The 15,646-nt window shown below is 35.0% G+C and overlaps 1 protein-coding gene and 1 long non-coding RNA gene across 2 annotated transcripts; one reads left to right on the forward strand and one right to left on the reverse strand.

Moving 5' to 3' along the window:
- Positions 1 to 2,811: 2,811 nt before the first annotated feature.
- On the forward strand, positions 2,812 to 5,305 carry LOC107747300 (homeobox protein zampogna-like). The gene is made up of 2 exons (XM_016561773.1): positions 2,812 to 3,379; positions 4,662 to 5,305. Exons 1-2 carry the CDS (start codon positions 3,118 to 3,120, stop codon positions 5,114 to 5,116), a joined length of 717 nt encoding a protein of 238 aa, XP_016417259.1. The 5' UTR covers positions 2,812 to 3,117; the 3' UTR covers positions 5,117 to 5,305.
- Positions 4,865 to 10,582, reverse strand: LOC107747301 (uncharacterized). The gene is made up of 3 exons (XR_001640784.1): positions 10,118 to 10,582; positions 5,060 to 5,149; positions 4,865 to 4,939 (listed from the first exon to the last, which is right to left on the reverse strand). It is a non-coding gene; the product is annotated as an uncharacterized LOC107747301 (long non-coding RNA).
- Between the last annotated feature and the right edge of the window lie 5,064 nt (positions 10,583 to 15,646).

Raw genomic sequence — 15,646 nt, forward strand, 5'->3', positions numbered from 1 at the left:
CTGCTGGTCACGTCTCATTCGTCCTCCAAACCGCACGTTCTTTATTCAAAACATGAGACAGTTTTAATATGTGAAGACGAGGTACCTGACAAGATTGCCATTCTTTCAAGGACCCGAGAATATGATACAAAATACAAAATGAAATAAAACTGACATCTGAAAAGAGGAGAAATAAACGAGGCCACTGAATCTGATGTGTAACCGCCCAGATGTTTTTTTTTTTCTGCGCATCTGACCTGATGAATTCGAATGTTTCTTCAGAGTGAAAAACATTTACAACATTTCAGACCTCCCAATATGGTGATATGGCTTACTCAACATAAACAACAGCAGAGTAATATTTATTTGGTTGACCGTCGAGGAAGTGCAAACAAAGGGATAGCATCCTGCTAAAAGTTGTTTTTAAAAATGTTTTAAACATGAACCACTTTACAAGATCTGGCTCCGTTTGGTTTGTGAGCACTTATATGTGAAACATTACACCAAATATACACAAGAGCAGCAAGTTTTTGTAGCCTATTTTAATTTTTATACAAATATCTTGAACACAGAACATATAGCCTAGCCTATACCAAGCCTAAATTATCCTTGTTGAGCATCAGAATCTGTCATTTGGAATAGAGTGAGTGAAAACACTCAACATACCAAATGAAAGGTACAATTAGTGCAATATGTCACTGTATGCATCAAATAGGCTATTTACAAACGTAAGAAAACAGAAAATCAAGCCCATGCATAGCACCACTGTCGCTCTCGGTTTCATGCATAACATAATAAAAATGCTGTCTTTAACGGACTGCATGAAATTATGTCGTCACATAGAATTATTTAAATAAAAAAAGTTCAGACTTTTTACGAATGCTGGAAGATTCGTCTTAGCTTTGGGAACATGGCTAGCCTAGTTTCATTGGCTGCACAAACACACAGCAGAACATCAGTTGGCCACATGGAGGCGCTGTAATCGTATTCCTTGAAAACAGAACAATGGCTTTGAGAAGCATTTACAACGAGCTGAGATTTACTTCACAGTGTCATACAGTCGAAATACCCACATTCACTGGAACGTCTCTGTAAACTATTAGTGTGCTCATTCTGCATAACTCATTAGAAAACCTGTCAGGAACCGAGAGATATTCACAAAACATCTGTATGAGTTATAAATATTACAGACAGGCTTAAGAGCATTACACAAGACATTTGAATGGAAATTGCCGTTGTAAGTGCTTTACAAATAAGCATTTACAAAAAATATATGCATATAAAGAAAAAATATTTAAAACTACATGCTTGAATTCAAGATGCAAAAATAAAATCCCATTGCTAAATAAATATCAATAAATAAATATTGCATCTCGAGGTAAAAGAATAGCTGAAGAAAAAGACGTTCAGTTCTCCAGACGAAAAACTTAAATACAGCCTCGTATTTTGTGTTTCAAAGAACGAAAGTGTTTTAGAATTTAAATGCAGAACCTAACAAGTAGCTAAACATATCTAATACCCTATAACACAGCTAATATAGTCTAATACAAATAAAAAAAATACATATAGCCTATAGGCTACTGCGTGAAACGGTATTGCTTCAGATCAGAAATCAAAAGCTTGAATAAAAGCAAATTAATTATATTATCAAATATGTTAACTGTATACGTCTAAACAACACAAATGTTGAACATTAAAAATAACGAGCAAAACATTAAATAGTAAGTGCTGGTTGTAAGATGTAGACAGATTATACAAAAAACGCAAAGTAGCCTATTTTAAGAATTTTTAAAAATGTTTTTAGACGCAAGAAATTATGACCCCCCCACCAATGTGCCATAGCTATAGGCATTTAATATAGGGGCCTTTGACGAGACACGCAATTTTTGTCAGTTATAAAGTTCAGGATACATCAAATATGCAAAAAACTATCAATTATAGCCTACAACTCTTATAGTAACAATGCATCGTGATTTTCCCCCATTATTATTCAATAATATCTACATTAACTGTCTAAAAAAAAAAAGCCGTGAAAAAAAGAGAAATGTTGGCGCAAGTTGTTTGACATAATTTATCAAAATTTTGTCCGCCGAATCAGAGTCAGTGTGGCGTAACCAACACGCGGGAAGCAATTTTGCTGTCCTTTGACAAAATAATCATAATATACAGATGTTTTATTTTAGACCTTCATGAGTTTTTTTCTTAGTATTGTCAGATATGTTGACCATATTTATTAAAAGACGCGTTTTCTGGTTGAATGAAGTAGATTTTACATATGTTGAAAAGTGTTTGAAAACGTTTCTAAAAACGCGTGTATTAACGGAGCAAAGGTTTTAGCAGCCTATAACGACTTTAAAATGTAGCCTAAGAGTTCTTTTTTAGAAAATGCCATAATGTTTTTTTTTGTTTTTTTTTTAACGTAGGAGAAAAAAAAAAATACAAATAACACATATAGCTGCAGTTATATTAAATAGCCTTTCTTGTCTGTCATCGAAACATGTCCTCAAACTCAATAAAGCCAGTAAGAGCATGTGGTAGCCTTGTAAACAGATTTCGGTGGGTATTCAATTCTACACGTCTATTTTAGAGGGAGGAGCGAAATGCTCCAGTAAGCCCATTGGCAACGCGTCGGGAAGGGAAAGAGAGGAAACTGATGCACACATGACATTTTCTGACACTTTGCTCGTTGATTGGGTCAGGAGACGTTTTGCCGCAATTAAAAGACACGCAAAGAGGAAGCTGCAGTTATATTAAATAGCCTTTCTTGTTTGTCATCGAAACATGTCCTCAAACTCAATAAAGCCAGTAAGAGCATGTGGTAGCCTTGTAAACAGATTTCGGTGGGTATTCAATTCTACACGTCTATTTTAGAGGGAGGAGCGAAATGCTCCAGTAAGCCCATTGGCAACGCGTCGGGAAGGGAAAGAGAGGAAACTGATGCACACATGACATTTTCTGACACTTTGCTCGTTGATTGGGTCAGGAGACGTTTTGCCGCAATTAAAAGACACGCAAAGAGGAAACCAATTACACTGCGGACTAATTCACCGTCATGAAAGCGCAGGAGCTTCCCAGATAAAAGCGTAGAACTGCGGGCCATCGAAAATTGACGAGGGGGTTGCGTAGGTTATGTTTTAAATGGCGAATAACCGCACCTCCTTTTCCATTCACAACATATTAAACGGAGGATTTGATTGCGAGAAAAATGCCGGACTTGATGAGGAATACGCAGAAGAGCAGGAGGCGCGGGGTTGTTCAAGCTCTTCTCTGCCGGTGGGGAACGCTGGAGCTGAGAGCATTTCTTCCTGTGTGCTCGTGCTGGACTCCTCATCCTCCGACCAGCATTCATGTGAGGAAGGATCAACAGGAGGAGAAGACAACTCACTAGAAAGACAGCACGGTGAGACATTAAGACAACTTCATAGGCCTATACGTTGTATTGGAGATTGGGTTGTTAAATATTTTGTTACCACAGGTTTTTGCACTACACGTGTGTCAAACATAAAATAAAATATTCCCATATTTGTCTGCCACAGATGAATGCAGTTTAGAAAAACTTAACTGTGTAAATTAACGTCAATAGAGTGCTGTTGTCAGTACCTGACATTTTAGACACTGTGCATTATTGTGGTAGCCTAATCAACGTTTTTCCCCCCTCAAAAATAATTATGCATCACTCAATTTCACCTTAAATATTTTAATTTAAAACGGCACACATATATGAAGCATTTTAAATGCAATAGAAACAATTATATAAATCAATTAAACAGACTAATCTCTAACGTAAAAATGCGTGTTAGTCGCAATTGTGACAAATACTGCTTATATATGCTACAAGCTTATAAACAATCTTATTTTATTTAGCTTTTGTGGGTACAATATAACAAAATTAACCGACAGAAACTGCTAATTCACTTGATACAAGTTCCGTCATTTAGCAGAAACATGATCACAAATCTGTAAGACAATTATACTTTCTTACCCAAAAAATGTTTTTGCCTTGTAAATACCTGTAAATATTTTTACACAGAGACATTTTTTAAATATTTTAATAATAAATAACATTCACACAAGCTTGTTATACACAAGGTGTAAAAACAAATACACACATGCAGTGTTTATGATTTTTAAGTGTTAGCCTAAGTTTTATGTATTTTTTATTTGTTTCAAATTATATTTTAAAGTAAAAAAAAAAGTGACCGTTTTGAATTAAACTATTTAAATTGAAATAGGGGTAGCATTAAGTATTTGATTACAACAATAAACGAATTTTACAACATTTAAAATATTTATGTTTTTAATTATAGTGTAGTGGAGCTAAAAAAAACAGCACTCTTTGAACTTGACACTAATTTACACCGTTTATATACCAGAGTAATATATCAAAGTTTAAAATAAACAGTAAAAAAAAAAAAAACCTGAGGTAAAGAAGCTGAAATGAAAAAGCACTACCCTTGTCTCCTCTCAGAGAAATAAAATGAAGAATTTCTCACTGCATGCTTTAATGTAGAAATATTCTCAAATACACATCAGTTCACATTATAGTCCTATTAAGCTCTTAACAGTCACTCCTCAGTATTATACAACTATTTTAAGATTTTATTTTTCATATCGGCTCCTGTATGTAACACAAAGGACTCTGATTTTCCAGAGTCTAAACCTGTTTTTATCCATCAATACAGATCACGACAAGGACCAAGAGAAACCACAGAGCTGCATCTGTGAAGACAACCCCAAATCCAGCAAAAAAAGGTCGCGGGCAGCGTTTTCTCACGCACAGGTGTACGAGCTGGAGCACCGCTTTAACCTGCAGCGGTACCTGTCCGGTCCAGAGCGGGCCGACCTGGCAGGAGCGCTCAAACTGACCGAGACACAGGTGAAGATCTGGTTCCAGAACAGGAGATACAAAACTAAACGGCGACAAATGGCAGCCGAGCTCGCGACAACTCCCACGGCAACCCTGGCAAAGAGAGTGGCAGTGAAAGTACTGGTGAGAAACGACCAGAGGCAATACAACACCGAGGAGCTGCCCAGTCCGTCTGTTCCTCCATTATACCAGTCATTCCCTTACTATCCTTACATGTTCTGCTTCCAGCCGTGGGTCTCAGGAAACACTTTAAGTGGTGGTCTGTACTGATTTACCGGAGCTGTAGCATCATATGGAAAGTGACTGTGGAGACACAAACAGTCAAAAAAACAGCCAAAGAGTAAACCAAACTGCAATTCCTCCGTGGATTATCAATGCTGAAACTATAATAAACTATATGACCAGAGGAATATAGAGATATACTGATGTTCACTATCAATCATTTCAATAATGATCATTAAGCCAAAGCAAAGACAATTCACTCAAACGTGTTCCTCTCATTTGTAGTTATAGCCGTCTTTTTTAATGTTGTACAGTAATGCATTTGAACAAGTAAATTGTATTGCTTTAGATAACAAAATATTAAATTGACCCATTTTGATGCCGTTTTTACTAGATGTAGATGTTTTGACAAAGTCAGAAAGTGTCTAAATGGTTTTTAGCATATAATTTGAAACCTAACAATCTCGCGTTTGTAAAATGTTTTGCATTATTGTGCTTTTACTTATTTAATTTTAATATTTGTTATCTAATGCATTAATGCATTTAAGTGCTGCTTAAGTGTTCAAATGTAAGTCTACTATAAATGCTTTAATATGGAGTGTTTAGCTAGTTTAAAAGGAGTTTTTCTGTTAGCATTTGTCACTGATTAAAGTTCTTGTTTATTTCCATCACAATGGAAAATACACTCTATAGTGCACTAAGTCTTATAATGTGTAAAAAACAGCCAAAGAGTAAACCAAACTGCAATTCCTCCGTGGATTATCAATGCTGAAACTATAATAAACTATATGACCAGAGGAATATAGAGATATACTGATGTTCACTATCAATCATTTCAATAATGATCATTAAGCCAAAGCAAAGACAATTCACTCAAACGAGTTCCTCTCATTTGTAGTTATATCCGTCTTTTTTAATGTTGTACAGTAATGTGAACAAGTAAATTGTATTGCTTTAGATAACAAAATATTAAATTGACCAATTTTGATGCCATTTTTACTAGATGTAGATGTTTTGACAAAGTCAGAAAGTGTCTAAATGGTTTTTAGCATATAATTTGAAACCTAACAATCTCGCGTTTGTAAAATGTTTTGCATTATTGTGCTTTTACATTTTTCAGTTTAATATTTGTTATCTAATGCATTAATGCATTTAAGTGCTGCTTAAGTGTTCAAATGTAAGTCTACTATAAATGCTTTAATATGGAGTGTTTAGCTAGTTTAAAAGGAGTTTTTCTGTTAGCATTTGTCACTGATTAAAGTTCTTGTTTATTTCCATCACAATGGAAAATACACTCTATAGTGCACTAAGTCTTATAATGTGTCAACTGCTTTAATTCAATGCTTAAATCCAGTCTTAAAGTCACTGTATTGAACAGAAAAATACAGGTAAAAAAAAAAAAGAAGAATCAAGCTGTCTTGAGACAAACTAACTGCAAAAGCAGAAAGCTTAAAGTGGGTTTGTCAACACAACGTACAGAGATAAATGCCTTAAAGGCAATAATTTAAGAGGAAGAACTCATCAAAAGATTCTTTGTAAATAATGGCTTGACAAGTGACAGACTATCATACAGATAAAAGCCAATGAAAACACCATCGGTAACATTAAAGTAATAATTCAATACAATTTTAGATAAACCAACACCAAAATCTCTTATTGAAACCATAATGAATGCACAAATATGAAAAGTGAGCCAATCTGGGATTAGAAATACCAAATGATCTAGAATCTGCCCTGTCTCTGACCTCGCATGCAAGACTGTGCCGTACATTTTCATGAAGAACAACAAAGTCGGTCAGACTGTTTTGACAAGTCTGCAGTCCTGTGTTTGAGAAGGACAGTATCACTGTAAGGTCAAACACGTTTACAAATGAAGTGTTGTTTACGTGCCAAATAACATGCTTTTTAAAAGGGTTTATATGAGATTATTCAACAGCAAACAGTACAAATATAAACATCTATTTGTCTTTCTCCAATATCAATCGCTTATATATTAATTAAATATCTAAAATACAATATGCATGATTTAAATAAAAACTCTAAAATGTAAATTAAATCATCTGCTGATCAATTTCTTTTAATTGACTATCACTGTAAAATGTTTTTCAAGTACACAAACAATTATTTGAGTTTGCTTTACAAAAATAAAAATATGAATTTTAGTCCTTTTACTTAAATATTTCACATTTATGCGTCACATTTCTTTGTGATTTGTTTTGTAATTTACAAGCAATTTCTGAGTGAAAATAGTTTTTTCAGTGCCCTAGTAAAAAAAAAAGTACTAAAATTTATTTGAAATACATAGATTTTTATTAATTTACATTTATTTTGTACTTTTGGTATACTAACCTGCAAACTTAAAGTCTGCTAAATTGGAACAACTAATATTGTGCTTAATACGCTTACAGAAGTAGGTCCAAATAAAGATATTCTTACTTTAGGTACACTTTAAATATCTTGCATTTAAAGACTGATATTACACAGAGATCATACAATCCTTATTAATAGTGATATCAAAACACATTTTGGGCATAATATTAAGAAATGTGCATTGTGCAATTAAGAAATACTCCAAAAAAAAGTTTAATTATAATTTTACATCAGTAAGTCTTAAGTGATGTGTCAATAAATATGTTAACAGATTTGAACTTAGCATGAAATAAATTATGGCATATGAATAAATTATGGCTTTTTTTTTTTTTTTTTTGCTAGGGTGGAAAGCAGATCATTTTGCAATAAACTGATTCATATTTAGCCAATTAATTTAGCCTGTTCATTAACTGTAATGAATATCTGAAGTGTTCAGGTAAGGATGTTGAGATGTGTGTTATCCCACGTGACTGAGACTGTGCTGCCTTGCACACACACCCGAGGATTATTCAGCTGTTTATTGCAGTAAAAAAAAAAAAAATTGTTGGGGGCGAGAAATATAATTCTATTTCAACCATCACAATATAAAGCAGTTCACATGAGTTTAAGCAGCCCTTTCGTGATATCTGCATGATTCAGATACTGTCAATAGACCATGTCTATGTTGCACAACAGAGTCTGGCTAAAGCCCAGAGCACATTAATCATGTGTGCTTGAGGAGACAACACCCTCATAAAGGCGAGAGAATAGAGGTTCAGTATCACCAAAATACAGCATCCATATGCAAACACACTTTGAGACCTTCATCCACTACAGCAATGTTTTACACATAGTCAATCAAGATTCATGGATGAAATCATAGTAACATACCATGTATTGTTCATTTTGTGAGAGCAAAACACGGATTTCCGTTTACAATCCTCCAACAGAGTACAGAAAGAAAATAACTAAAGTGCACTAAAATATACTTTTATGCCACCTGTGTACCATCAGTACAGAGTGTGCTTGGATAAACGTTTACTATAATGAAATGCAAAAATGCTAGTAAATATAATGCTTTAAAATACTTGAAAAGCCTACTTTTTTTAAATGATTAAAATCGCTTAATGATGATGGCCTTTATAAGCACAAGGCCTTCAGTACTCAAGAAGTGAACAGATCAGCTTCTGAAGAGGAATTAGGGCGCAGTTGAGCACCATATAGTTGTTTATACAAAAAATGTATCGTGAAAAAGTATGTAAACACAGTTTTTGAGTAGAGCAGACGATTCGTGCAGACTAGAGAGTGAGCAGGCTTATAAACCCTCACAAAGATAACAAAAGCGGCTGGGAGAGTTCGTCCACTGCATGCTCATTATTACCTGCTACAACAAAACCCTCAGCAATTAAGCCTCACATTGACAGGGTAAAAAGACTCAAATTGTTATTTTACCATGTTTCACTCTGCCATTCATCTGTGAGGAAATTAAAACAGGTGAGACAAAGAATTGATTCAAAATACATCAACCATGAGTCGGACCCTCCCAGTTCAACTACTGCAGTACAAAGAGTCTGTCTTCAACCAGGACACTGATTGAGGGATTTCACACAAAGAGCTGTAAGTACTTCCAGAATGTCACACAATTTCCTTGATGAGCGATAAAAAAGAATCAGAGATTAATTACTTTGATTTTTTTTTTCTTTGCAAAGAGCATATGGAAGCTTGTTTCTGGAACGGCATAAAAAAAATCAAGGTTATTGTAACGTTTTATCTCACAATTCTTACTGTTTTCTTACAATTCTGAGAAAAAGAATTGTGCATTGCAAGATAAACGTGCAATTCTGAGGAGAAAAGTCGGAACTGTGAGATATAAACTCGCAATTGCAAAAAATCAGCATTAAGATAAAAAGTAATATTCTTTTTTATTGTTTTTATTCTGTGAAGAAAAAAAAACAATTGCGAGATGTAAACTCAGAATTGTGAGAAAAAAATCTGAATTCTCTTACAATTCTGACTCTTTCTCAGAATTGCAAGTTTATATCTTGCAATTCTTACTTTTTTCTCAGAAATGTGAAAAAAAAATCACAAGTGTGAGATATAAACTTAAGATAAAAAGTTACAGTTACTTTTTTTAATTCCATGGCAGAAATGGGTGTCTATAAAAAGCAACTCATTTATTACAATATCAATGACAACAATTAGGTTTAATGCTCATCTTAAAAGGCATCATTTAATTTTTGCACAATTAGTGTTACTGAAAAGAAACTGCAAAAGTAATTTTTCCCTACACTCCCTATTTCTGTAATTAAAGATTTAACAAGTAGTCCCACCGTAACCTCACGGCATTGCTTAAGTCAATTTTGCAATGTTTTGACAGCATCAACAATGTTAAAACTTTTTAGGGAAATCAACCTGCTTTAGTTGGCAACCTACCTAAAGTTGTCTCTGTATTGCTGGGACAGGTGAAAGCATTTTAAGTTGGAAAAAAAAAATGACACATATCACCTACAAAATAAAAAGTAATTGAATCCATGACATGCATTAATGACTCGCTATGATACTTGATGATCAAGCTTCCAGGTGTGAGGAAGCAACATGAAGCTAAATTTTCACATGTGCGCAGTGGAAAGAGATGTTAATGCATTCATCCAGGCTATAGAAAGGGCATGAAAGAGGAAAGAAATGGCCCAAAGTTAATACCTTTGTTTGGAGAGAGCACAGCTTCACATTGACCTTGTCTCCTCAGGCGAATCACCCCCCAACACCACCACCACCAATAATCCAACCCACAGGACTCCACAGTCTGTTCCAAAAACGATTAGCTGATAACATCACGGCATGCTGGAATGTAAACATTTACAGTAAAACCATAAGAGATGAACTCTCCTCCAGTGTGATGCATTTATCAGCCATCAACTCTGCTTCTCTTCTGTGAAAACACACACTGAGCTTTCTAACCACAAGTAGGGCTATGGATTTAAATGTATAGAGTTGTATGAGTGTGTGGTTAGAAAAAAAAAAATTATATTCAGAAAAAAAATATTCAGAGCATAAATGTTTTTCATTTAGGGATTAGAATGTTTTAAGTGTAGTGATGTAGTGACTGTGGCTTTTCTGATAGTTGGTGAATTAAACACATTTCACTTTTTGATAGGCTACTCTAAATATTATAAGAGAAACGGTGTGAAACATGACTTGATTTGTTAATTAGATTGATTACATACCAGGAGAATTGTGCCATTGATGGCCGCTATTGATACTTTTGACGTGACGTCACACCCTTATAGGAACGCCCACCTGGAGGGCAATACGAAGCTTTGCTCCACTGACCGCCAGTTATTTTTACGCAGTTTGCATTAAGTAGTAATGTAGAAAAAAGTAGATATTAAAAGGCGAAATTCAGTAAACCTTTTTGTTGATGTATATTTTGTACAGTCAAGCAGATGAACCCAGAATATAAACGCAATGTGCAAAGTTTTACGTTAAATGGTTTCCCATAGAAAACCATTATAAGGAAAACACTGAACCATTAAGCGGATTGCGTTCATATTGTAATATGAACGCAACATCAACATCATGTAAACTATGCATCATTAATATAGAGATTACTAAATTTGATATTTTAATATTACTGTTTTAAATATATTAAGGCACTTTAAGCGTTTTTACAACATTTTGTCGCACTGACGAGCCGGTCACGTGACTAAAAGCTATGAATTGGAAGAGAAGGATTTCATGACGTCAGCTGCAAATGAAAGTTGTTTCAGGTCACGTTACATTGAAAAAAAAAAATCCTCTTTTAAATAAGGTTAAAAAATGAATCACAATAGGATATGGTTGGTTATGATTACGATTCGCTAAATTAAGTTTGGGATGATCCACTTTACAGTAAGTTTTTTTTTTTATAAAAAATGACATTTTTGTGTGCGCAAGAGAATATTTTCATGCGTAACGATACACTTTTTGCGTTCAAATGGAAAAAATCAGATATACACAAACCGGAAACAACGTATGGCGAACACGCAAAAATTTCCCTTGTGCGCATGCGAACGTTTTCCAAGTGGTTTCTCAATAGCTATCGAAACTGCTAAATAACAAATTTGTTTCGTTTTAACACTAAAAACTGGGATGAAAAATTTACTTCAGTAAGAAAATTTATTTTGCTATGATTAAATTAAAGGGGTGTCTATTTACACTATAATAGCCTGCCTTGTTGGCAGAGGCTATTTACATTAACTCCACCCACAAACATGTTGTTGGGCTAGTCAACACTACAAAAGACGACTATCAAAAAAAAAACAGCTCCAATGATGGTAAATCGCATGGTATTTTCTTTTTGACTCGACTGACCCGAGTTCGAATCCACCTTTTGCCAAACTTTTTTTCTCCCTTTTAAAATCTCATATCATGTAGGAAAGGCATTTATTTTCAATACAAAAAGAAGGAACTTATCGAAAAGTTGAAAATAAAGTATTGGGTAGGGTTAGGGTAGGTGTAGGGAGGGCTTTATTGTCCCAATAAGGTGGCATATATTTAATGATTTGAATTAAAATGATAATTTGCACTCAATACGTTATTATTGCATACTGATTTATAATGTATACTACAATACTGAGGTGCAGATAACTATTTGCAATAAGTAGTATAAATAGCAGAAAAGCCTGGTATTTTAACATAGTGTAAATAGAATCTATAGCTATTTGCACTTAGTGTAAATAGCATATGGCTAAGAAAATCCTGTTGTTTTTACTTAGTGTAAATAGAATCCATTGTTATTTGCACAAATAGCATCTATCACTAAGAAAATGTTATTTTCACTTAGAGTAAATAGCATCTAATTGCTATTTGCACTTAGTTTAAATAGCCTCTATCGCTATTTACACATTCAGTGATATGTTTTTGAATTTTGTCGCCATTTTTCACTATATAATGTAAATATGGCAGCTGCATAAATTTTGTCATGCTAGCATGTGTACAACCATTTAAACAATGTGTTTTACAACTAGCCCTGCTCTCCCCTTCTACATATTATTCTGCAGTGGTTTACAAACTCTGAACTCAAAGCAAATGAACAGTATGCTGAGTTCAAAATATGCACATGAAGTTGTTGTTTACCATAAAAAGATGGATAAAAGTGGTTTCCCTTTTTGGGCTGAAAGATGGGTTTGTGAGTGAGTGTGGGAACGTGATGTTTTCTGGCACCAGTGTGTGAATATTTTTACACTCCTCTGGCCATAGATGGGTTGCTAAGGGCTCTGATATGCTCCAACCTGTTACATTTCCACAAGATGCTTCCCAACAGGTCTGACTCTAACTCCCTCGGCTCCGTGAAAGGAATTTCAATGTTTTAATTATCGCTGATAAGGAAAAAACAAGGAGTGCATTGAAAAACACTGACACAAGGCAACTTCACTTATCAGAGCAGAGATAGGACCTCCACTTAGAACCTCTTAGGGCTGCTCACAAGCTCTGATTTGGCACACATCCGCTCCTTCAGTGTTTGGAATGGTGTCCTGTTGTTCTTGCTTTGCCCAAATCATGTCTTTTATTGTCAGACAGGTAAAATGCAAACATTCAAGGCCTTTACAACTGATAAGAACGTAGACTACCTGACCTTGAACTGACGCTATCGTGATTAAGTATTCCTGAGAAAGGACTTGACTTTTTGTTTGTATTTTTAAATGATCTGTTTTAATACCTAAAGGATACATGGACTGTATTACTGTTTTACTGTAAACTAAAGCAAGGCTATATGCATTATATCAAGTGGTTCAGGAAAATAATATAATATAATACAGTTGCCAAGTAACAAAGCACCTTCATTCAGGCTTTACTGATCCATATGATCTTCACAGTGATAACATGAGGAAACTCCAAGATATTTAGAAAACTATTTGTTTTACCAAAAACACTATAATACATTGTCAGAGAAAAAGGTATGCTATGTTTAAAAAATGAATCACTCATTAAATTTGCTTTAACTGGCTTTGAGTCAGTGTTTCCCAAGTATTTGCCACACCACTGTATTTTGAATGTTTCCCTTATCTGGCACACCCAGTTTCAGTCCTGGAGCCTCTGCTAATGAGCTGAATCAGGTGTTAAATAAAGGATACATTTAAAATGTGCAGTCTGGAATACTTCAGGAACAAGGCTGGCAGTCACTGCTTTGAGCAAAGTTTCAGCAAAGTGGACCGTGACTAGCCATGAATGGTCACGGAATGACCAGTCGAGGCAAGCAAAGAAATTTTTCAATGACAGATGGCTTTTTGTGTGTTGCTCAAGGTCAACATAGAGCAGACAGCTCTGTCCGGTGTGCTTTTGTTCTGTCCAACCAGCTGAGACCCCTCCTCTCCGCTCAGCCCACTCTACACCTGTGGAAGAGAAGTCACCTGATGGCTGGCTCGTTGTGCAGAGAGAGCAGACACACTTCCCTTTGAGGGTCTTGTCGGGATATTTTATGTCCTTGTTTACTTTCTGAGAGGCATTTGTCAAGAGAGCAGAAAAAACTTGTGCTGTCAGGCTAAAGAGAGAAAGTTTTGGACACCTGCACACAAAATCAGCTTACTTTTAGACCCTGTGTGGCCTTAAAGGTATAGTGAAAAACGATCATTATTTCCCAACCGAAAGAAACACAAAAAGAGATGTTTAGAAGAATGTTCAAGCTGCTCTCTTCATATATTTAAAGTGAATGGGGAAAGCAACAAGAACAAATTCCATACAAATCATGCACTATATTTCAAGCCTTATAAAGCCACAAGTATCATTTGCATGGAAGATTAAATTTAAAGCTACACTATGTAACCTCTGGCCCTCTAGTGGATGACACATCAAACTACAAGTTACTTGCGGAGGACATTGTTTTGGTAATTATGTGAGTCTGAATTACTGACTCTGATGGCTTGACATTGTTTTGGTAATTACATGAATTACATGATGGCTTGAGGTGCACCACTGTATCAATGTGAATATCATTAACGAAAGAGTAGCCTAAGAGATATCCAAAAATAGGCCTTAAGGGCAGGTGGCTTAAATGTCGCTGTTGTGAAAACAACTGCTTTAAATGCAACGTTACAAAACTTTGGCAGTGTTGATATTAGACATAACGATTGCTATTCATATCAGATAAGGTAATTTGGTGGAAACTATTAACTTGCCTATAGGCTATTTATAGGCAAATAGACCAAAGCAGTGGATTAGAGTTCGGCATTGAAACCAACAAAAACATTGTTTTGTGAAAACATAGTCAGTGCACAGCTCATTTGATGCTATGCAAACTATGTTGATTCGTGTTTTATTACGGGAACTGTCGCTTTCGCTTTTTTGCTTGCTAACGCTTTTCGGTTTGAGGCTCATTTGTTTTGGCTTCAAGCTAGGCCTATTTAAACTGCTTGTAGCCTAGTAGTCTGTCCTTCTTGCCTTTTTTTTAACCCTTTACACCGTGAAGGCATTTTTAATGATTTCATGTCTAAGTGACATAATTAAAAGTAAAGGCTTATAACTTACAAAAATAAATTAACAAATTAATTGAAAAAAAATAGCATTAAGTTCATGGGCTCATTTGATAGAAAACCTCTTCAGATTTGATGAAAATATATTTTGGAGTCTCTTATGCTACAACACTGCTGTGAAAACCCAAGAAAAAGTGATAGAATTATTTTGTTATTATTCATGTTTGACATGATGACAATTAGAAAGTATATGTGACTGGTCATAAAAAGTTTAGGCTTGTTCACAACGTCAACCGCATCTAGGCCAAATTTTGTGTTGATATCTCAAAGCAATCAAAAGTTATGGCATTTGGAACCAAGGTAGCGTTTTTATCAAAAGTCCAAAAACCTTTCCAAATCTGAGTGTTTTACTGAACATAAGAACTACTTACATGTGTAAACGTCACAATAAAACTTACAAATATATATTATTACATAGAATAAACAATAACTAATAAGATCCTAATTGATTATCTTCCGGTGCTTTTTCAGTGTGCACTTCTATTATGTGGTGCATGGTGAAGGAAAACCGGTTTCTACACACCATACCCGAGATCAAGTTAACATTGGTTGAACTTTCAAATGACATTGGGGAACACTGTGTCAAAATTGCGACATGATTGGATCCAGAAATAGCTTTAGCCAAGCAGCAATTCATGTCATTCGGTGGGGATTTTCTTATGATCTATGTATCGTGTTAAGTTGTGTGTGGGCTTGTTTGAATCAAGACCACCTTCTCTAA

The sequence above is a fragment of the Sinocyclocheilus rhinocerous genome, unplaced genomic scaffold (assembly GCF_001515625.1).
Source record: "Sinocyclocheilus rhinocerous isolate Xijiao unplaced genomic scaffold, SAMN03320098_v1.1 scaffold1069, whole genome shotgun sequence".
NCBI lineage: Eukaryota > Metazoa > Chordata > Actinopteri > Cypriniformes > Cyprinidae > Sinocyclocheilus > Sinocyclocheilus rhinocerous.